Source organism: Balaenoptera musculus, chromosome 16 (assembly GCF_009873245.2).
Source record: "Balaenoptera musculus isolate JJ_BM4_2016_0621 chromosome 16, mBalMus1.pri.v3, whole genome shotgun sequence".
In the NCBI taxonomy this organism is placed as follows: domain Eukaryota; kingdom Metazoa; phylum Chordata; class Mammalia; order Artiodactyla; family Balaenopteridae; genus Balaenoptera; species Balaenoptera musculus.
Window position 1 is genome coordinate 60,218,505 of NC_045800.1, and position 24,000 is coordinate 60,242,504.

General features: G+C 35.4%; 1 protein-coding gene across 4 annotated transcripts in view; it reads right to left on the bottom strand.

Moving 5' to 3' along the window:
- The window catches only part of ADK (adenosine kinase), a 493,701-nt gene that overhangs the window by 64,468 nt on the left and 405,233 nt on the right, over nucleotides 1–24,000 (bottom strand). For all 4 annotated transcript variants that reach the window (XM_036827944.1, XM_036827943.1, XM_036827946.1 and 1 more), the window contains 2 exons: nucleotides 20,242–20,277; nucleotides 11,090–11,204 (listed from right to left, as the gene is read on the bottom strand). In XM_036827944.1, the coding sequence (XP_036683839.1) occupies nucleotides 11,090–11,204; nucleotides 20,242–20,277 (151 nt within the window). The remainder of the gene's footprint in view (nucleotides 1–11,089; nucleotides 11,205–20,241; nucleotides 20,278–24,000) is intronic.

The window sequence follows — 24,000 nt, forward strand, 5'->3', positions numbered from 1 at the left end:
CTTATCTGCTACACCTCCAAAGATTTTTATCTGAGCCAAAAACTTCCATGCAGTGATTCAGCCAAAATAAAATTTTGCCACCAAGTTGTAACGCTCTGAAAAATGAATTTTGGTGTCTAATTGAATTTCAGAAAAATCACTCACTGGATACAAACAATAATTATTCTGAAAAATATTTGGTAATACACCTCTTAGATAAATATCCATTTGTATATTTTTAAGAGCTTTCAATTATAGAAATTGATTATATGGAGTTTTAAAACATGATGGATACATTCTCTAAGAACCATTTAAGCTAATGTCTATCTATCTATCTAACTATAAATGTGCAGGTAAACACAGCTATCATCTAGATATCTATTCACACATGCAAAATGAATTTATAAGATATGTATACCCACCTCTTCATCATAATGTTTTCCAGATCTTAAGAGATTCTACTTAAAGAGAAGTCTTAGAATTGGAGATTATTTGGAAGAAGTTCTAAAAATACAGTTAACCAAGTATGGACTAGATCATACATGGATGCTTTCTTCGATCACGGGGCCCCTGGATGTATTCCTACAAGATTTATCCTACTAAAGTCTATTGGTATTGATCTCATGGTTAAATGTGTAATGGGGAAGTAGACAGTGATCCTTTAAATATACATTCTGAGCTACACTGTGAGCCAGGGGTTTTCCAATCTTGATGCTATTTATATTTTCTTTTCTTTTTTTTTTATTTATTTTATTTATTTATTTATTTTTGGTTGTGTTGGGTCTTTGTTTCTGTGCGAGGGCCTTCTCCAGTTGTGGCGAGTGGGGGCCACTCTTCATCGCGGTGCGCGGGCCCCTCACTGTTGCGGCCTCTCGTTGCGGAGCACAGGCTCCAGACGCGCAGGCTCAGTAGTTGTGGCTCACGGGCCCAGTCGCTCCGCGGCATGTGGGATCCTCCCAGAGCAGGGCTCGAACCCGTGTCCCCTGCATCGGCAGGCAGACTCCCAACCACTGCGCCACCAGGGAAGCCCTAAATATACATTCTGAGCTACACTGTGAGCCAGGGGTTTTCCAATCTTGATGCTATTTATATTTTCGCTCAGATGATTCTCTGTTGTGAGTGATTGTCCTGTGCATTATAGGATGTGTAGTGGCATCTCTGGCCTCTATCCATTAGATGCTAGTGGAATTCCCCCACCCTCCACCACCTATCCAATTGTGACAACCAAAAGTGAGGAGAAATACTGTTCCTAGTTGAGAACCACTGCTGTAAACAAATGAGGCAGCATGGTATAGAACAGATTAGACTAGATTAAGATTCAAGAGGCTGGGTTCTAATCCAGCTGTTTTTGTCTCTAACTTTGGGATCATGGGGAAATTACCTAATCTGGCAGTTCTCAAAGTGGATTAGGAGGGTAGTATTGCTAAATCAGCTAACAACCTTATATAACAAATAGCTAAGCCCACTTAACTTTCCAGGACCATATATTTTTCTATTTTATAATAAAAAATATTGACTAAGGACTTTAACTTAGGCTCTAATGCTACTGCTTGTAATAAACCAACTCCTACACCATAAACAGCTAGAAAAGTTGCAAAAATTAAAAAAGAAAAAAATTTAAAACAATAAATGAAGCCAGGACTTGATGGGACAAGATCTCTGAGAAAAGAGAACCTTAAAGACCTAGGCTAATGTGCTAAAAGTTGACCTGCAAATTCTTGGTGCTGGGTGAGAGGTTGAGAATCTACGCAATTGGCTCTTGCTAAGAGGCAGCAAAGCCAACAGAGCTTTTGGCAGTCTCCAGGGCTGGTGAGACAAAAACTGGAGTTTCAGGCTGCCAAGGCAATCAGAATTGAAGTGGCGTGATCCTGAAGGGGAACACAGTGGAGTAAGCCTTATACTCAGGGGTTTTCTCCTCTGAGGTGTTTGCCAAACTTGTAAGGCAGCAGGACAAAAGGCCAAGATACTAAGCAGAAGACCTCTAAAAGGCAGAGTAATTTTTTGGCAGTTATATGGTGCCAAAGAGAACCTACCAATGAGTAGGGACCCTAGTAAATACGCCAGGATTTCAGGTGAGATTTCAGGAGAGAGACAGCATTTCAGGAGTGGGGAAAAAAACCGGAAGTAGATCGAACCTTATAAAAACTGCAACAAAACCTTGAGCTAGTTCAGTTTTTGATCTAGCTTTATTCTAGCTACCTTCTACAGGAAAACAGTATCACCAACAGAAATGCTATAATTTATTAGGAACAAAAGAAACAGACCAACAGATGACTGAGACATAGTTTTTGGACATGCAATTTACTATTACAGTGATTAATATGTTTGAAAAATTAATGAGAAGGTAGAGGATTACACTATAAAACTGGGATCAATAAAAAAGAATCAAATAATTTAGAAAAAGAAAAATGTGATTACTGAAATAAGGAACTCAACAGATGGGACAAAGCAAAAAAGAGAGGATTAGTGAACTAAATGCTAGGACACCGCAAAACACACAAGCTGAAGCTTGAGGCGGGGAAAAAGGACAAAAAATACAAAAAAGGCATAAAAGACATATGGGACACAATAAAAAAGGCCTAAGATATGTGTAATTGGTCTCCAATTGGAAAATCAGGGATGCAGTATCTAAAGAGATAATTACTGAGAATTTTCCAAAACTGTTAAGAGTCATCAACCATAGATTCAAGAAACACTAAAACCCCCAGCAGGATAAATACAAGGAACACCAAAACCAAATACAAAGTTAAAGTCAAAGAGAAATTCCAAAAAGCAGTCAGAGAAAATGGAAATATTATATAAATACCTTATTTAAAGAATAAGACTAAAATAGTATAAAGATGTTAATTCTCTCCAATTGAAATGCAGATTCAATATAATCTCAATAAAAATTCTATTAAGGATTTGGAAAAAAAAAAAACTTTGGGGGTGGTGACAACAAGTTGATTCTGGAATTTACCTAGAAATGCAACGGGCCAAGAAGAACCAGGACAATCCTGAAGAACAAAATTAGAAAGCTGACATTACCAGATAAAAAGGCTGATTATAAACTAAGAAACCAACAGTGTAAACTGGTACGAGAATAAAGAGAACAATGGAATAAAGTCTCGAAAAAGGGACACAGATATAAGGTCACTTGAAATGTGACAAAGGTACCAATTCAGTGCAGTTAGGAAAAGGATGTTCCTTTTAATAAGTGATGATGGGTCAACTGGTTACTCATACGCACAAAATAAATGAATCATGCCCTCTAGCCCACACCATATATAACTGATTCTAGTTCTAGATGGACTGTGGATCTAGATTAAAAAAATAAAAAATAAAAATTATAGAAAAAGAGAATAGGAAAATATCTTCACGAGCTTGGCATATGCAAAGATTTTCTTCAAAGAACATGAAAAGTTATTACCCACAGGAGAAAACATTATAAATTGGACTATATTAAAATTAAAGGCTTTTGTAACAAGACTTGCATGCTGACTGTAAGAAGAATTATAATCAATAAGACAATCTAATAAGAGCAAAAGACTTCAGGGCTTCCCTGGTGGTGCCGTGGTTAAGAATCCACCTGCCAGTGCAGGGGACACGGGTTTGAGCCCTGGTCCGGGAAGATCCCACATGCCACGGAGCAACTAGGTCTGTGAGCCACAACTACTGGAGCCTGTGCGTCTGGAGCCTGTGCTCCGCAACAAGAGAGGCTGTGATAGTAAGAGGCCCGCGCACCGCGATGAAGAGTGGCCCCCGCTTGCTGCAACTAGAAAAAGCCCTCGCACAGAAACGAAGACCCAACACAGCCAAAAATAAATTAAAAAAAAAAAAAAAGTTACTTTTGGATAACAGTATTTTGACTAGATACTGTAGGGCCAAAGACAAAAAGGACTATAATCTAACACTGTACATTAAGGAAATATGTTTCACACAAGGGTATGGGTAAGCAATTCAAAACTACTTTAAGACAGAACAAATAGTAAATGTATCTTATATAATGAGAACCAGAACTTTCAATGTCAGAGGAAGTTATAAATAAGGAAAGAGAGAAGGCTAGAATGAACTCTTGTTGGACTGGAATCAAAGGTATCAGTTTGAACTCATGGAATTTAAATATATAAATGGACAGATATAGGAATAAGTATAGATGGGTATAGATTCATGGGTTGTTATACATACATATATTGCCAATCTATTTGCAAGAGGGCCTAGAAGCAATGATTCTCAAGTAGCAATGAACATATCTAGCACCCAGATCTGGGTTTCTAAATACCATTTGCTAATAAAAGGAACTGGGGTTATTTGAAGAAGTAGTCGATTCTTGGACCGAGGTAGGTAAATACAAGAGCCTAGAGCATCTTATGTTGTCAAAAGTAAGGTAGTGCTTAAAAAAGTATGGGGACAGAGCAAGATAAAAAGTCTATATACTGGGTGATTCTATTTTAAAAAGAAGCAAAACAAATTGTTAGCAGCAGAAGCCAAAATACTAAGTACATTTGGTGGGGGTAATGATTAGGAGGGGAGCACAAGAGGTGGCTTCTAAAGTGCTAGAAGTGTTCTATTACTTGATCTGGTGGTAGTTGGTACAGGTGTGTTGACATAGTGAAAATCTGTACCAATTTTGTATCCATACTATATTTCAAAATAAACCATACAAAATGTTCTATATTTTGATTATGGTGGTTACACGTTATTTGGTGAAATATTTCTGTATTTTACTACATGTAATCTATACCTCAATAAATCTGAATAAGGGTCCTTCCAAAAATAAATGCTATAATAAGGCTAACATTTGCCTAATGTAGGCTGTCTCCCATTTTGCTTTCTAGCTTTGACAGAAAGGTGGGAGTTGAAAGAAGTCTCATTTCTTGACAGGCCTGAGATCACTAAACCACACATACCATGCCCCAAAGATATTACTTTGTCAGGAATGTGACAGTTCCACATATGTCATTCTAAATTATGTTCGACCTCTTGGCTAATTAAAGGACTTTGTCTTTTATGGTTACAAAAATCTAAAAATGGAACATGAGTTAGTAACTTACTTGTTTATATTCATAGTTAAGAAATATTGATATATATTCTGTAAAATCTCATCTGGTAAGAACTTTTTTCCATGAATGCCATACACAGACACTCTGAAAGAATGCTACTTAATTTGTTCCATCCACGCCATTACCAACCTATGCCAACAAGAACATGATTTAAAATTGGTTTGGCTGCAGTAGAGATAACATTTTCAAAGTGATTTATAATAATATTTTGTAGCAGTAGGAGTTGTGATGATGTGCTGACATTATTCTTCCAGCTGCTGAGATTGTTTTCCTTCAGAGTTTGCATTTTCTTTTGCACACCTTCTGTGCCTTATGCCTACCAGAACTGCAAATCACACTGATCTTTTCTTAGAGGGTAATGGACAGCACTGAGTGTTTTCAAAGAACGTGAAAACTTAACTAGCAAATGGGGTGACAAGTTTAAGGACTCAAGAACATGAAGGCAAGAAACTTCAATAACCCCATTTACCCATAATGAAATGACAAAGGACACTACAATGTGACTATCTTACATTACAAGCATGCCAGAGGCAGGAGACTATTTAAAGTAGTATGTAGATTGCTTGTTATTGCGGATGGGTCCTTGTTACTTTGTGATTTATTGAGAAAGAGAAGCATTCAACAAGGCCTGACTTACTGAAGTACTAGATGCTTAGCTGCTAAAAGGTTTTGTTTCCATTATCCCATAGGATCATAGAACTCACAGAAACATTATTAAATCACCTAATCCAATGGTTCTCAACGTGAGAGATGGAGGATAGACAGCACTGCTATATCACCTAAGGGAGGTTGTTCAACAAATACACAATCCTATACTCCCCTTCCCTCAGACTCTATCACCCCCATTCTTATACATCTTCTTGAGGATGTATATTCTAACTCCTCACAGGGATGTATCAGGTTGAGGGGAAGGTGTTTTTATGAAGGGAGGGCTCTATTTACCAAAAGCCCATTAGGTGATTCTAATATAACAGCACCAGTCTTCCAGGTGAAAACCTCTGACCTAGTCTGTTTTTTCTGTGTGGGCAAAATTACAATTCAAACAGCCCAGAAAGCACTCTGAAAGTATTCAGAAAAGTCTACAGTTTATTCTTCAGTGGACCTATTTTATTGTCTCATAACAGCCACTGTGTAAAATGCATTATTTTCAATTTAGAACAAAAGTCCTATTGCTTCCTCCAATTTTTAGTGATAACTTTAGTATGGAAACTTGGAGAAATTTAAACTTCCTATAAGGACATATATATGTATATGTATATATATTTACACATGTGTATGTAGAAAATCTTTATTTTTTTCACTACAGTCCTTATCATAGTAAGATGTTAATATATGAAGACCTTATTAGCAGCTGCTTTCCAGTAGGTAATCTGTAGTATTAGTTTTTCTAAAGTTTATAGACACAGAAACGATTTCCCTAACCTGACTCCCATTCCTCTAACAGGTTCATGCAACATTAAAAGGATCAAAATGGATAGAATCATCTTTTCCTTCCTGCCCTTCATCCCTAGTCTCTTACTCATTACTTTCCAGTCCCCCTCCCCTCAGGTCCCCTCACCCCCCAAAAAGCTCGGAACTCAATTATCCTGTAAGCAATGAACCAATGATGTGACAAAACCTCTGGGCTGGTATGTGACAAAACCTCTGGGCTGGAAGGATAGAGGATGGATACCCAAATGAAATAGAGGTGACCAAAATAATAGGGTAAGTGGAAAAGGCTTTAGATTCACAAGCAATTTATAGGCGAGGAATTCAAAGAATTACATTTATAAAATAAGAGAAAGTAGTTTACAGACTCTGTATTTCAAAAGGAGAAAGGTCTCTAGAATTAAATACCAAGGAAACTAATTTTGTTACATTATCGCTAAATGTCACAAACTTAGCAGTGATCATTTAAAAGTACTCTACAGTGTGAGGTTTAAGGAACTAAAACACGAATTCCTAATTAGTGTTTTAATAAGTGTGCTAGCACTGCCTTGTGCTGTTCTGGAATGTCACTTATGGTAAATTAAGGGACACATTCCTTCCCCATCTTCCATTAGTATTTTATGCTAGGAGGTGGGAAAAAGCTGATCCATATTCAAGAGGAAAGGAGGAAAAACAATAACAAATTGGCATCTCTTCTGTGAATTGCCCCACAGGCCAAGCATTTTTATGTTCTTAATCATTATTAAATGACTTAACATGACACCCAGAGCCTGGCGAATGATTGCATCCTGACATGAGAACGAATTACAAATGAAATGAAAGATCAAGCCGTATTAGAGGATTGCCTCTGGGAAATGAAAATCTTTAATTCTCTTTTATTATTGACATTTATTTGGCTGCCATGAATAACAACATAGCAAAGAGATTCAGCTATGCTTGTGCATTGAATAGCTTATCCCAGGGCTCAAAACTGCATTAACATTTATCATGTTTGCTTTTGTAGCTGACACCGCTGAACAGATTCTCTATCCATCTTGTATTTATCATGCATTGCAGATATAGTGCATCCCCTAATTTAAGTTCATTTTCATATAGTAGGAACAGCAAAGATTAGCCAGCGTCTTTCCTCAAATAAATTCCTGCTGGTAAGCATCCTTAAGAATGGTTTAATAGATTTAATAAAGAACAAAATGAGCTGACAAGGAAATTCAGTCACAGGAAGGGGAAGCTAATTTTAAAGGTTTCAATTTTGGGAAAATTGTGCAAATTCACAACGAGGAAGACACTTGTACAATATGTAGATCTGGAATATATAAAGCCTTAAAATAAATGTCTCCATAAAGAGCAACAAATTGCATTTTATGAATCTGAAGGCAGTATAACAGTTCCTATAAGAAATCTGCATGTTTTTCACTTTTCTAAACAGTGTTCATTGCTAAGACAGGAACAGGCCACATACTATAGGAAGACAGCAATCCAGATAGTTATTATCAACGAAGGGATATCTTTTCATGACTTATTTCTTTTCTTTCTTGTACAAATTAACAACATGGCTTTTCCTGTCACAACAATTAAAGATTATATACTACCTGGTGCCTTTGCTCACATGGTCCTCTTTAACTGGACTGCTCTCCTTTCTTTAAATCCTTCCTAAAATTCAAGGCTTAGCAAGGATATCAATGTGTCTTGGGAAAAACCACTTAATATCTCTGAATTGTGTCTGAAAAATTACTTTTTACTTTTCTTTCTGTTTTATATACTTTTAATTTTGGAGAATTTTAAGCATATATAGAAGTGGAAGTAATAGCATAATGACCATCCCCCACATATCCATCACATGGCTTCCACAATTATTTACTCATGACAAATCTCATTTCATCTATAACCCCACTTCACTATTTACCACTCACTGAATTATTTTGAAACATATTTTTTGAAGTAAATTTCTCAATCTTGCTTTTGACAATTCTAAAATAAGAAAGTTGAAATAAATTAACTGTAGGGTTCCTTCTCCCCACAATTTGACAATAATTTCTTTTTTCACCCATTTCAGGCTTATATATTTAATTCAATAAAAAATTTACTCCATATTCACTATAACTTCTTTCTTCAAGCTTTACTGATCTCCTTCTCTGAGTCAATACAACCCATATACTCTGTACCAATAATTAAGAAATATAATTATACTTTGTTGTATTCATACTTTGATGTGTACCAATTTTATGTTCCAGTTAGATATTTAAGGCTATCTTAAATTTCAGTGTTCAGCAGAGTACTGAACAAACACAGAGGTAATAATTGCTACTGTTTATAATAATTATAAGTTAACTGGTTTTAATCCTAAGGGTTCAGAGAGTATTTAAAGGTTTGTATTTTGGCTTTAATAGTAGGCGGCATCATATTGACAATATTACTCATTTTAATCAATAAATGTTTGTTTACTAGCTGAAATTCCTATTCTATTTATTTATTTTTAAAATTATTTATATATATATATTTATTTATTTATTTATTTTGGCTGCACTGGGTCTTAGTCGAGGCACATGGGATCTTCATTGCAGCATGCAGGATCTTTTTTTTTTAGTTGCGGCATGTGAACTCTTAGTCGCGGCATGCATGTGGGATCTAGTTCCCCGAACAGGGATCGAACCTGGGCCCCCTGCACTGGGAACACAGAGTCTTACCCACTGGACCACCAGGGAAGTTCCCTCTATTCTACTTATATGAGAGCTATAAAATAGATGGCTGAGTAAAAACAGAAGTGAGGTTTTGTTCTTGAAGTTTAAAACTAAGGAAGTAACTTATTTCTGAATTCTATTTGCTCATAATCAGATAAATTTATTTTATTCAAGCACAGGTATTTGCTAAGTAAAATGTCTTTTTTTTTTTCAGGAAAGACATTTCTAGACTGACACTATCTCCAAAATATCAAAGTAAATAAACTAAATCAATGTGGATTTACTCAACTGAATTTTAATAAATTAAGTTCTTGAAAATGAAATCTTTTCTGAGAGAAGATAGGTGTATTTATTAAAAAAAAAAACAATAAAAGGTATATTTTCACAGCAATAGAACAAACAGTCCTAAAATTTGTAGGGAACCACAAAATACTCCGAATAGCCAAAGCAATCTTGAGAAACAGAACAAGGCTGGAGGCATCACATTTCCTGATTTCAAACGATATTACAAAGATAGTAGTCAAAATAGAATAGTACTGCAGCATAAAAACAAACACATACATCAATGGAACAGAACAGAGAGCCCAGAAATAAACCCACACATGTATGGTCAATTAATTTATGACAAAAGAGCCAGGAGTATACAATGGGGAAAGGATAGTGTCTTCAATAGATGGCGTTGGAAAAACCAGACAGCCATATGCAAAAGAATGAAACTGAACCACTATCTTACAACATACATAAGCATCACCTCAAAATGGATGAAAGACTTGAAACCAAAAAACTCTTAGAGGGAAACAAAGGGGATAAGTTCTTGATATTGATCAATGATGATTTTTTTTGGATTGCACACCAAAAGCAAAGGCCAAAAAAGCAATAATGAACAAGTGGGGGTTCAAACTAAAAGCTTCTGTACAGCAAAGGAAATCATCAATAAAATGAAAAGGCAACCTATGGAATGGGAGAAAATATTTCCAAGTCATGCACCTGATAAGGGGTAAACGTCCAAAATATATAAAGAACTCATACAACTCAATAGCAAAAAACCAAATAATACAGTTAAAAAATGGGTAGAGGATCTGAATAGACATTTTTTCAAAAGAGGACAACAGATGGCCAATAGGTACATGAAAAGGTGTTGACCATAACTAATCATCAGGAAAATACAAATCAAAACCACATTGAGGTATCACCTCATACCTGTTAGAATGGCAGTCATCATAAAGACAGGAAATAAATGTTGGCAAGAACATGGAGAAAAGGGTACCCTTGTGCACTGTTGGTGGGAATGTAAATTGGTGCAGCTGCTATGAAAAACAGTATGGAGGCTCCTCAAAAAATTGTAAGTAGAACTACCATATGATACAGCAATTCTACTTCTGAGCAATTAGCCAAAGGAAACAAAAACACTAACCCAAAGAGATATCTGCACCCCTATGTTCGTTGCAGTATTATTTCCAATAGCCAAGACATGGAAACAACCTAAGTGTCCACTGATAGACACTCAGGATGGACAGACTTCAGAATGGATAAAGAAAATGTGGTAAATACACACACACACACACACACACACACACACACACACACACACTGAAATATTATTCAGCCATAAAAAAGGAAATGCTGCCATTTGAAACAATATGGATGAACATTCAGGGTACTATGCTAAGCAAAAGAAGTCAGACATGGAAAGACAAATACTGTATGATCTCACTTATATGAAGAATTAAAAAAAAAAACAACAAAACCCAAAATCATAGATACTGAGAACAGACTGGTGGATGCCAGAGGTGGAAATGGGGGTGGAGGTGAGATGGGGTGAAAGGCATGAAGGTGGTAAAAAAAAAAAAAAAAAAGAAAAAGTACATTGCTTTGAATAAATTATAATGGAAAAAATATAGAATTTTGTTAGAATGATTAATCTCCATAATACTGGGTTTCTCCCACAGTTTCCACATGTACCTGTAGCCAGTATGGTGTCATCTCTCCCTTGGGTGAAAACCACGATTCGCTGCCTCTCTGAGTTCACCTTTGGAAGAGCCTGGGTCTTTTTGGCTATTTCTTTAATGTCTTCAGTCTATTAATAGAAAGGAGGAAAAAAATTCTCATAACCAATACAATAAACTAAAATTTTATTAGTAGATTAAGGATTTATCTTCTCATGTTCAAAATAAGAGAGACCTGAAGATGTATTAAGAGTTATTATTTAAAAATTTTAACCACATACCGAAGTAAACAGAATAGTATAACAATCTTCAAGGAACCCACCATCAAGATGCAACAATTTTAAATTTATGATGACACTTATTTCATCTATATACCTTTATCCACCTGCCTTTCATATTATTCTGAAGCAAATCTCATATACTAATGTCACATGTAAATGCTTTAGTATGTATTTCTGAAAGGTAATGACTCAAACATAACCATATAACTATTACCATACTTTTAAAAATTAACATTTCTTTGATATCAACAAAAACACAGTTTTCAAATTTCCAATTAATGAGAGATTGTAAAAAGAGTAATATTAAATTATTTTAGAGGTTTACAGAGCATAATTATGCTGATTCTGGAAATAATGCAGTTACTATAATGACAAATTTTTCAAAGAACTAAAATAAGAGAAAGAACTACTTTTTTTAAAGATAAAGTTTTAAAAATTACAAATTAATTCTAGAAACCTTCATGCTATTTTGCATATCACACAGGCTGCGAAGTTTTACATCATAAATGTCTGTCTTGAAATCTAACTCTTGAGCTATGGGTTAGATTTTTAGAATCATGTTTTCAACAATTTTAGATAACTTAAAAACCCATGTCTGAATTCAGTGGGCCTCTACAATTGCCCATGGTTTGGGGTTTGTTGGTAGTTCACTCTATCACTGTGTAAAGTTTCAAACAGTTATGGAGAGAGAAACACATACCAGAGGGGAAATATATCTAAGAAAATAATTTAATTAGGATGCAGGACAGAAGAATTTAGGTAATTAAGGCAGACAAGTCACATTGGTTACAGACAACATCAGAAACCACGATGTTTTTAAAAGTATGATGGTCATCAGTGAAATATTTGTATGCTGTTTATTCACAAAATACTTAAGAAATTCTGGATGATATATGAACCTAAGCTTCTCCTATACCTAACATCATGATTCCAGAGGACTGTTGTTTCTGAAAAGAATAGCCACTTGTGATTGGACAATGCGCTGACCTTTCAAACATGCTGACTATTCCACTTCTGGTTGCTTATTTTAGAAGAGAACTAAGCCTGAACTCTGATAACATGAGAAGAAATTCCCTCAGTTTGAGGGGAAAGACTATTAGAAATGACTGACAACAGTTGAAAGGACCCCTCAAAATGCCAATGTCTTTTTTCTGTTTGTTTGTTTGTTTTTTAAATTTTTACTGGAGTATAGTTGATTTACAATGTTGTGTTAGTTTCAGGTGTACAGCAAAGTCAATCAGTTATATATACATACACATATCTTTTTAAAATTCTTTTCCCATACAGGTCATTACAGAGTATTGAGTAGAGTTCCCTGTGCTATACAATGGGTCCTTATTATTAGTTATTCCCAATGTCTTATAATAATAATGTCTTTACTCTCCCAAATAAATGTATACATTAAAAAAATTACATATATTCTCTCAGTCTCCTTATCAAACACGTATTTTACTGCTGTAGGATTTTTGCTTATGATTGAGCACAGTTCATCTTAAGTAAAGGTAAGAGGCAAACTCCAGAAAGATTCACTTTACCATCTTGGGAGCGGAATCTTATGCATGTACTGGATGTTTTCTAAGTAGAGGTCCTTCTTTAGGTGGTATAAGGAATAAATTAAGAGTGAGATTCGGTTGTCTTATACCAACCCTGTGAGAAGATATATTTTTTGTGGTAGTTTTGGTATCCTAATCAAAGAAATATTTTTTTTAATGTCTCAGATTAAATCTTATAAAAATGGCAATTCAAGATGGAAACAAACTTTTCAAATACAAAAGATAAATCTTTACAGAAAGGTTAAGCTATATTTTCTGTTGATATTTGTATCGATATCCACAGTTCGTGCAAAACCCCTTTGTCCCTCTTGGAGCACTGTCAGTGTGCACCAAATCTAAATTTCTCACTGTGCTTTGAGGAGTCATTGCTTCGCCCTCAACAGCTGATTCCCATCTAGTATAAAAACTTTTCTTAAAATCTCAATTTTGTCTTCCCAACAATATATATATTTCGAGTTCTGTAGCCTCTCCTCCCCTATCCCCTGGTAGATTCTTCTCCCATATACCTGGGTTAACATATCTTAACAGAATGATGAAATTACAAGGGAGTATGACACAGCTGGATTTACTATTTGTGTGACCTCAAGGAGGTAAATAAACCTCTCAAGCAGGTAAATAAACCTCCCTACAAAACTAAGACAATAATATTTGTGTTAAAAGATGTTGGGAGTGAAGTATGCTAAAATCAGTGGGCAAAAGTCTAAAGAGAATCAGGATATTTGCATAGGCTCATAGTATCTCCTCCTAAGATACTTATTCATTACAAAAGGAAAAACAGAAATGTTACAGTGGAGAAAGTTGACAGACATCACAAACCCCAGTGATCAAATTTAGCGATGCTAAAATTAGTGGGTAAAATAGGATATTTGCACAGTCTCAAAATATTGCCCCCAAGATATTTATTAACTACAGTGGGAAAACAGTAACTTCACAGAGGATAAGTACCACCTTAACCCAGTGATCAAAGTTAACTTGGCAGACAGTAAGACACTGGGCTATCATGTACATCCCTGATGTGATGCACTGAGAAGGGTGATCTCTGTGGTATTTCTGCCAAAAATGCATGACCTCAATTTAATTATGAGAAACCATCAGACAAACCTAAATTGAGGGACATTCTACAAAATGACTGACAGGTACTCTTCAAAAGTATCAAGTTCATGAACAAGGAACAAGTGAGAAACTGTCTGATAGGAAGAGACTAAGACAATATGACAAATAAATGCAACGTGTAACCTTGGATTAGATTGTGGAACAGAAAAAGGAAATTAGAGGAAACTGGTAAAATCAGAATAAATTCTGTAGTTCAGTTACTGACACTGTACAAATGTTAATTTCCTGACTTTGATTATTACATCCTGGTTATGTAAGATGTTAACATTAGGGGAAGCTGAGTGAAGGTATCTGGAAATTCTCTGTACTATTTTTGCAAATGTTCTAAATCTAAAATTGTTTCAAAATAAAAAGTTAAAAATGGTTTTTTGTGAGGATGAAAGAAGATTAGGTAAGTGAAAGAGCTTAATGCAATATTTAGCATATGCCAAGTACTTAATAAATATTAATTTATTTCCTCTATTTACTGTCATTTTAATACTTTCCAAAATTGTCAAATCCTAAGTTGCCTCAAAGTCTCCAGAAAGGGCCTCAAGAGTTTTGAGTATCGAGAATTCAATTATGGTATCTAATAAGGGAGGACAAAGAGAAAAAAGGAAGGAGAAGTAGAAGTAAGCTCACACAATTTAGCTATGAGCCATGTATAAATAGCTATGAGCACTCTGAAGTACTCATTAAATCTTAACCACTCTAGGCAGTAGGTATTATTACTATATCCCTATTTCATAGATGTAGAAACCAAGAGCCATGTATGTAGATCTAAAGTACTCATTAAATCTTAACCGCTCTAGGCAATAGGCACTATTACTATATCCCCATTTTATAGATGAGGAAATTGAGTCACAGAGAGATTAAGTAACTTCCTAAGGTCATAAACATACTAAGAGGTGGAGTCAGGACTAGCACCCACAAAGTCTAACTCCAGGGATTATACTCTTCCATGTTATCCACAGATTATACTGCTTCTATGAATTCTGGCAATGTGCCTTCTGTTGTTGTAACCAAAAAACTAGAGCATCTTTATCCTAAATCATTTTATGCCACATTCACAAGTCATTGCTGATCTTGCATTTAAATATGATATTTTTTCTTAATTATTCTGGCTTGTATTTTACCCTAGTGAATTTCATCTTCTGAATGTCCAGCTATTTCTCATTTTCCAAGGTCATTGGAAATCTAATTTCCTCCTCCAGTATGTTAGAATGTGAGAAGGAAAGAAGTGTAGTTTATATAGTAAAGAGTACCAGACTCAGAGAGCTGAGCTCTGATTCTGGCTCTATTGTCTGTTACCTACATGACCTTGAACAAGTCATGCAGCTTATTTTTTCTGTTCAACTGATATGGCAATACATGCCCTACCTACCCGACCCACCAGGTTTGTATGAATATTAAATGTATCGATGATATGTTAGAAAAGGTTTTATAAACTGTGAATCATTTCATAAATGTTAAATTATGCTTTTATTGTCACTGGTGATCACACACCTTAAATTTAGCATTGTTTTCCAAATTAAAGAATATATTCTCGGGACTTCCCTGGTGGTGCAGTGGTTAAGAATCTGCCTGCCAATGCAGGGGACACGGGTTTGAGCCCTGGTCTGGGAAGATCCCACAGGTTGCGGAGCTACTAAGCCCATGCGCCACAACTACTGAGCCTGCACTCTAGAGCCCATGAGCCACAGCTACTGAAGCCCTCACGCCTAGAGCCCATGCTCCGCCACAAGAGAAGCCACCGCAATGAGAAACCTGCACACCACAACGAAGAGTAGCCCCTGCCTTCTGCAACTAGACAAAGCCTGTGCGCAGCAACAAAGACCCAACACAGCCAAAACTAAAAAAAAACAAAACAAAACAGAATATATTCTCTTCATTCCATTTTTAACAAGCTGATGATACAAATGTTAAACAATACTGTCACAATCTACCTACTCTTGTAGAATACCAATTGTGGTGTCCGCATACATTGCCTCACTTAACCACAGCGTATTCTGCTTTGTTTCCGAAATAGGAACTCCTATAATAATTATGGGGTTCATATGATGTGTCAGCCTCCGTCCTGTCTCATACTACTTCCTCCTCACTCACTCCGTTCCAGTCACACTGGCCTCCTGTCAGTTCCTGGAGTACACAGTATATTATGCTCTTTCGTGTCTGAGGGCCTGTGTACTCTTGTTCCCTCTGTTTGAAATTTGTTTCCCTATTGTTTATTTGTTTTGCTTTTTTCTGTCATAGCTAGATATTTGTATTTTTCAAGTTTTCAAAGTGTTAGGCAGAAAGTTAGTGCTCAGCAAATATTTGTTGAATGAGTAAGTGATTAAATGAAGAGAATTTGAAGACTATCGTATCTCTTTCTGTTAATCTAGTGTTTTAAAACTGTTGTCATTTGGGACTCAGTCACCTAGGGAAGCAGCATTGTACTCTCTTGGCCAGCATGACCTGACTTAGTGTCTTATTTCCAGAAACTCTTGGTGATCATTCACTGCATTCTTTGTATTTGTAAGGAACACAGGAACCTTAGAAAAATCTTGGAGAATTCTTTGGGAATCAATACCTCCTGAAACTCTCTGGACTTGCTATCCAGTGCTGATCAGTGGAACTTTCTGTCATGATGTATATGTTTATATCTGCTCTGTCCAATATGGTAGTCCCTATCTACATATGCATGCACTTCAAATGTGCCAAGAGACTGAGGAACTGAATTTTAAATTTTATTTAATTTTAATTTAAATAGCCACACGTGGCTAGTAGATGCGTATTGGATAGCACAATTCAATACTTTCCTCTCTCAGTGGTATAAGATGATAGAGTTGTCACTGGTCAGAGAAAGACTACAAGCCTGGAAGCCTCTGGGTAGAGTCAAGGGCTGTAGGGAAAGTAGGAAAATGTTAAAAGATTGCTTTATTTCCTCTATGGTTAGAAGTATTGTATTTTAGAGATCTAAAGTAGAAAAGTAAAATTTGTTGCTTGGAGTAAAACTGAATAACTGATCCAATAGAAAAGGTATAAGTTCTCGTCATCATTTGGCATATACTCTATTTCACTGAGAATGAAAATATAAAAAATATTTTTATTTAGGTTTTGGAGGTATGTCCTTCACTTTAAATCAATTTTCAATACTGCTTTAAAAAGGTTTCATAATGAAACATGTTACTAAGTACCTTATTTTTATTTAGGTTCTAAAAATACAAACCTTTAATCAGTTCAGTTCAAGATAAGGTTGATTTAAAAACACACTGCAGTCTGAACCGATTTTCCAAAATAATAAAAGGCCTCACGAAACTTTTTACCCCAAGAATTGTCATTTTAAATTCTTAGCAGGTCTGTCATTTAAATCAGGGCACTATGCAATTTTCCATCAACCTATATATATATAAAAAAATCTTCTCTCTTCTGCTTTGTGCTCTGCCCAGCTCCAGTTTTTATCTCATTCTCCAGTGCCCTCCTAAGCTGCCTCTTCTTACTGAAAATTGCCCAATTCGTTTTAAAGATTAAAGATTTTTTTCTTAAAGAAAGATTATCTAAAATTTGCAGAGGAGCTAATCAGAATATCATAAACAATGCTGCTGAGGATATTTCCTGATGAATAAACACTGGTTATTTTTAGAGGCATTTAGATTGGTCTCTTAGCAGACAGATCACTAGTGGCAACACTCAGTGGCTTTGGGAACTGACTGGGATTTATAATAGAAAATGAGGGTAGGACAGTGGATTTGTGGGAAGAAAAAAATGCCCACCTTTCCTTTCTTTTTTAATTTTTTCATTTCTCTCCTCTCATTCATGCCCCAAATTAAGAGGTAAAATTAAAGTTGGGAAGAATAAGACACAGATTTTGTCTAGTTTGTCACACTAGACTTGAGAGCACTGACACATTTCCATAGACATTAAACTGTTAAGTGATTTATTCTTGTTTGAGTCTTTAAAAATACCAAGTTTCAAACCTATGCTTTCATATTCCTATCTAATGGACTAAGGAAACTTTCATGACATTTTAAAATCATTCAGTTTCTCCAGATAGCATTCCATACATGGATTATATTTTATTAACAATACTTACTTCAGGGTATTCTACTCATGGCTCTTACAGATTCTGCGATGCATATAATATTTTAGGGAACCCATGAAGGGACACGTCAAGACACTGTGTGCTTTAACCAATCTAACACATCATTGTCAAATCAACAACTGAGTCATTTTGCTATGTCAGGAGGTAATAAGGTATCCTACTATAATCATCATCACTTCGTTTATATGCTGTAATCATTTATGGCAGATTTATGGTAAAAAGAAACAACTCTAGAATCAATGAGTAAGAACTAACGGAAAGGTTAATATGGTGCTGGTTAGTAGAAAATAGAAAAAGTAGTTGGTTGCTAAGACTGTATTTAAACCAGGCATATACAAAGCATGTAGCTCAAGGGGGCAATAAAACTATGAATTAGTAAGGTTTAATAAACTATTAAAAATTACTATCAAGATACTACTGAATCATGATCATTTGTTATACAACATGTTATATTTCTAAGCATCTACAAAATTGGTTATTTTCTAGAACCAAAATACATTTTTAAATGTTAGCATAGAAAACAGGACACAAATTTATACTCTGCAGGCTTTTATCTTTGGAGAATTTTGATGTAACAACAGAGAGTATTAATTGTTAATACTGAAATTTCACATCAGTGAAACTAAAACATGACTGAAAACGTTTACGTATAGTCTCATGATCAAAACATTTGACTTTTAAATTGAATATTCCCTTCATTACACTTAGCCCTGTATATCAATTGCCAGTTTGGGAAATGACAAAGTGAAACTTAAATTAGACAAAAATTACTTGGAAATCTTTATTCCTTCTTCTTCATGTGACTCAACCCCATATTCATGAGAATATGTTAAAACAAAAAAAAGCAAACTCCCAAGAAACTATCAAAGTTGCCATTAATTGAGCATTATGAGGCAGAGTTTCATACCCTGATACAGTTTTTTTCATAAGATCTTGCGAGTAGAATACTTATACCACATGCTCACTATCTTCCTCCAAGAAAAGGAAGCCCTATGCCTGGTTGTCAAGTCCTATGACATGGATAACATACACATGTATCACTTTGTTGCTTGATAATGAATCTGTCTTTAGTACATTTAAATAACATTTCCATCACAATTTCATACAACACCTTTCTCTAAAGAGTTCAAAGTGAGCTTACTAATATATCCAATCAATGCTCACAGCTTCTGTAGATGGTAGACAATACTGAGTATGCAAATAAGGAGAGAGTTTCTGTATGTTCCAGCTCTAGTCAGATTAAATGTTAAAAAATTACTACCATGAAACATTCCAAGTTGCTGTATAGAACACAGTATTCTATGTAGTTCTAGCTAAATAAATATGATAGTCATAAAACTCACAAACTCAGTGAATTCTCTGTCAATTAACCTGCGCTGAGATTAGTCAGTGTTTCCTAACGATAGACTGGAAGGTAGATATTACGTAGGTAAAAACATAGTCTTGTCTATCATCTTAATTTTGCCAACAACAACCACATGGAGTTTGGAATCTTGACAAGATAATATTTTTATGAGGAAAACAGAATCAATTATCTGGAAAGTAAAGCAAGTATCAATATTTTGTTTCAGAAAATGTATATGTTTTATGCTATCAAAAAAAAAGAAGAAAAAGAGAAGAAAAAAAGAGATTCAAACAGGAAGTTTACATGAGCAGTATTTAAAATAATCAGTTCCTAACAACTGTTAAGTACAACTTTTGGAAATTAATTTACATAATGATAATCTACATGTGGTAGGGTTGAAATTATTTAAATGACATTATATTTCACTATTTAGTCTTGCTCCACCACTGCTTTAGCAGTGAATCCTTATGAAATGTAATGCAGCTAATGAGGTAGCTTTTTAACTGAACAAACTGACAGGCCCCATATCTGCAGAGGCAGCTTGAAACCGTGCCCAACCTCTTGGCTTCCCAAGAGGCTTTTCAAAATTCAATAAATAACATCTGTAGGCGATGTTGGGTGCAGACCTAGCAGAGTGCGTCATAACACTGTGCTGGCAGAACAAAGAAACCATGACGACTGCCAAGTTTCCATGGCAACTGCTGCGAGGCTCTGAGAGTATAATAGCACATCAATCACTGTCCAAAAGAACTTCATTATCAGCTAGAAGAAACCTTTAGGATCTGTTTAGTGTACAATTGTGGGTTAACTCACCTCAAAGCCTTGCTCTCTAGCAAAAGTGGCAGCTTCCTGAAATAAAAAAAAAAAGAACAGTTAATTATAAAGTGCTAGGTAATGAAGAAATAATCCATTTTGAAACTCATTCAGTCTTCTTTTTACACAATTATCTCAATATATCCACATAGTTCAATTTTTATTCTTACACCAAAAAAAAAAAAAAAAGATTTCTTTTTACCTTGGCATAAAAAAAAAGGCAGCATAATGTCAACACACTTCACAAGTTGAAATAAGATATAGTACATGTTTTTACTGTAGCTGTCACTGTGAGTTCAGGTGTTTTGACCCCAGCAAAGAAAATCATTTGAAACCTAAGGAAGATGCTGATGGTTATGTTTTTAATTAAAACAATACCTTTCAGAAAACTCTTCTGTAGAGAAAAACGTCTGCTAAAAAATGTATAGATTCAGAAAACCCACCACTTTGCAATCCCTGATGAAATTTATTCAGGCAAGGATCATCAATGGATATTAAATTCATTAGGTGAAAGGATGATGGGGAACTGGGTATTTCATGGAATCAAAGTATCAAAGATCACATGCTGGTCACAGGGAGCAAAGTATAACTTTATAATGGAAGGATCAAGCTGTCATCACTTTAACCCAGTGATCGATCCTATCACTTATCATTAATAATGGGATCACCAAAAATAGCGTGTCTTCTGTTATGATGCAGTATAAGGTACACAGCATCAGCTATAAAGTTTTTAACATGAATTAATAAAAATTTTATTCAATAACTTGCAGTCTACAGGAAATATAGAGGATAGGAGAACAAGTTAAATGATACACTGAGAAAGCATATGAACAAATCCATAATGCAGGACATTATACAGGACAAGTAGCTTGGTCTCTTCAATAAGTCAATGTTATGATAAAGTGGGGAGGGGAAAAATGACCAGAAGCAATATACAGATTTTAATTGGAAACTGTTTTGAAGAAACCAGCTATAAAATACATTTTGGGACAAGTGGAGAAATTTGGTTATGAAATGGGAATTAGATAATATTAAGAATTATCGATTTGATAAGGAAAATGTTCTAGATTTTTAGAGGTGTATCCTGAAGTATTCTGGGATAAAATGGCATGCTATATGTAATTTATTTTAGAAAACTTAAAAAAAATAAAGTGAAGCAAAAATGGTAAAATGTTAATGACTGAATCTAGATGTATTCAGTATTACTATTTTTTTGGCCTGTTTGAAAATTTTTGTAATAAAAAGTCCCCACCCCCCATTTCTCTTTGATATAAGATGACAGGGTAACAGAAGTTGAACATCATTTTAAAAATACAGTTAAAAATGTTAAAACAATGTTTTTATGGATATTAAATATATCTTAAGGGCACAATCTGATGAACCTTATTATATACTCTAATGCCCTTATAATAGGTTATCAAATGACAAAGAACACATCTGTGTAACCAAATCCTTTCCCTTTCTTCACTGCTTTGCATATATCTTTTCATTTTATACTGATACAGAAAATGGAGGCAATATTACTTTTCCATTCCACTTCCCCCTTGAAAATGGAAAAAAAAAAAAAAAACTGCAGACAACTGTCAAGAGCCTCTACATCTTAACTTACATTCCTCCAAAATTATCTTTGCCAAGAGATATTAATAGAAGGATGGGATGTGAGCCTGAGTAGTGAGCAGATCCAACTAAAACGACTGCTGCACCAAACCATGTAAGGCAGAAACTACAGTTAATGTCTCCAGCACAAATCTGGGTACTATCTACATGTTAAGGAAAACACAGGGAAGAAAAGTATGTATGCACTTATGGTCCAATATACTAATAGCATATAAATTTAAAGAACCACTTTGAGGGTTTGAAAAGGTCGAAATAGACCATTACAGCTGAACACTGAAGTTAATAGAAAGTGATAAGCTGAAAGTACAACTCCTTAGGCTGTTGACTACAGAAGCATAAGGCTGATTGAGTTAACCTTACTTGATATAGATTTTTAAAAAAATGGAATTATGATCTTGACAATTGTTGCAAGCAAGGCTGGCCTCTCTGACAATTTACTTACACTAGAATCTTGTATACCACACAGTCAATAACATTTGCTAGCCTGGATGTCAAGGAAAAGGATAAAGTTCAAAAGATATCAACGTAGAACTTTTCCAAGCTGTCCAACTCAAGAACTAACCAAGCTAATTCTTATATGGAAAAGACAACTAAGAAACCCTGCGAGAACTACTTATTTACATGGAACTTTATCAGCGGCACAAAAGAAACCTAGAGGACTATAAGACAAAGTTAATATGAAGAATCTGTATGACTGAAGTTGCACTAAGACGTAAAAACTTAAAATTCACATACAGTAGTTAAGTTACCTTTTTAATGTCCAGTTCTGCTCCCACAAATGTAAGAAGCTATCGGCTGTGATCTGTTACGGTATAGTAGAACTGACTAATTGCAAGAAGGCACATTTATAAATGTCAGATCATTATTCTTTAAGGAAACTGGGCCCTAGGACACTTCCACATCTGTAAACTATTCCAAGCACCAACATATTTCTGACTGAGGAAGGACATGCTGAAGAAAAGTCAACTCAATTTTCTATCTTAGCGCCCCCTCACACAGGTTTGCAGAGCTGTGCCCTATCACTGAAAAGCTAAGCACTTGTTCTATGGCTTAAAAAGATCTTATCTCCTGACTTCCTCCCACCTTCTTTTGATCTTGGGCTGGTGCCCCCAGTCACTCCATTAGAGAAGGCAGCTGGCTCACATCACTGCAGACTTTCCCACAGCTAACCTCTGATCTGAAGGTGTTTGTAGATACAATGATGGAACAACATTTATTTTTCCCTCTCAGCAAAACAAATAAAACAACACAGGGGAACAGTTTGACCCAGTAAGAATTTTAAGCAGAATTTTCGTCTTCAGATTCACTGCATGGAGGGACAGAAGGAAAAGGCATTAGGTCAGAAATCAGGGAAGAAAAAAGGGGCATAAATGGTAGGCAGAATAGTAAGGCAGGTTCCAAATATCAAGGGTAATTCCAAGTGAACTGATCACACTAAATTGAAAAGGACTTTTTAGCGTGCCTTCGCAGTAAAAGTGAGAAAAGAAAACAAGCAAGTCCCCATCTGTGCTGCCCCAGGGCGCCACGTACTGAGTTTCACAAATCTAATGAAGCAGTCAAGTTAAAATCCAACCACAGAGTGAATGTGACATGTGGAGAACAGCTAGGGTTAGAATAGAGAAGCAGAGCGGTTCCTAATGCAGGTGATTATCCATGTGATAATCATTATATTTACAGGCTTTCCATTTTAGATCTGACATCAAAAATCACAAAGGAGGAGGGATTAAGGAAATAAACAACCGACACAGAGGCTTTCCTGCTCCCCTGAGAGTGCAGCACTTTCATTCATGCATGACAAGCAACAAAAGCAAAAGGCCAGGAAAGAGTATTTCTGAGAAGGCTGGATTTCACATTAACACTTCTTTCCATTTTGATAACTTTCACTATTATTCAGTTTCTCATACAGGTCACATTTTCAAAATCAGTTCCCATTGTTGTCTATGCTATAATACAGTATCATTTTTGGTTTACAATGAATGATACTCACATAATATGTCTTTTACAACAACAAAGCCATTTTTTCCTTCCTGGAATTGAGTGTTGTGAATAAAATGACACATAATTAAAGTCTTAGGCTCTCATCTACACCACGCTATTTAGGATTTGCATTAGGCTTGCTGCTTCACCAACCAGGCTAAAAGG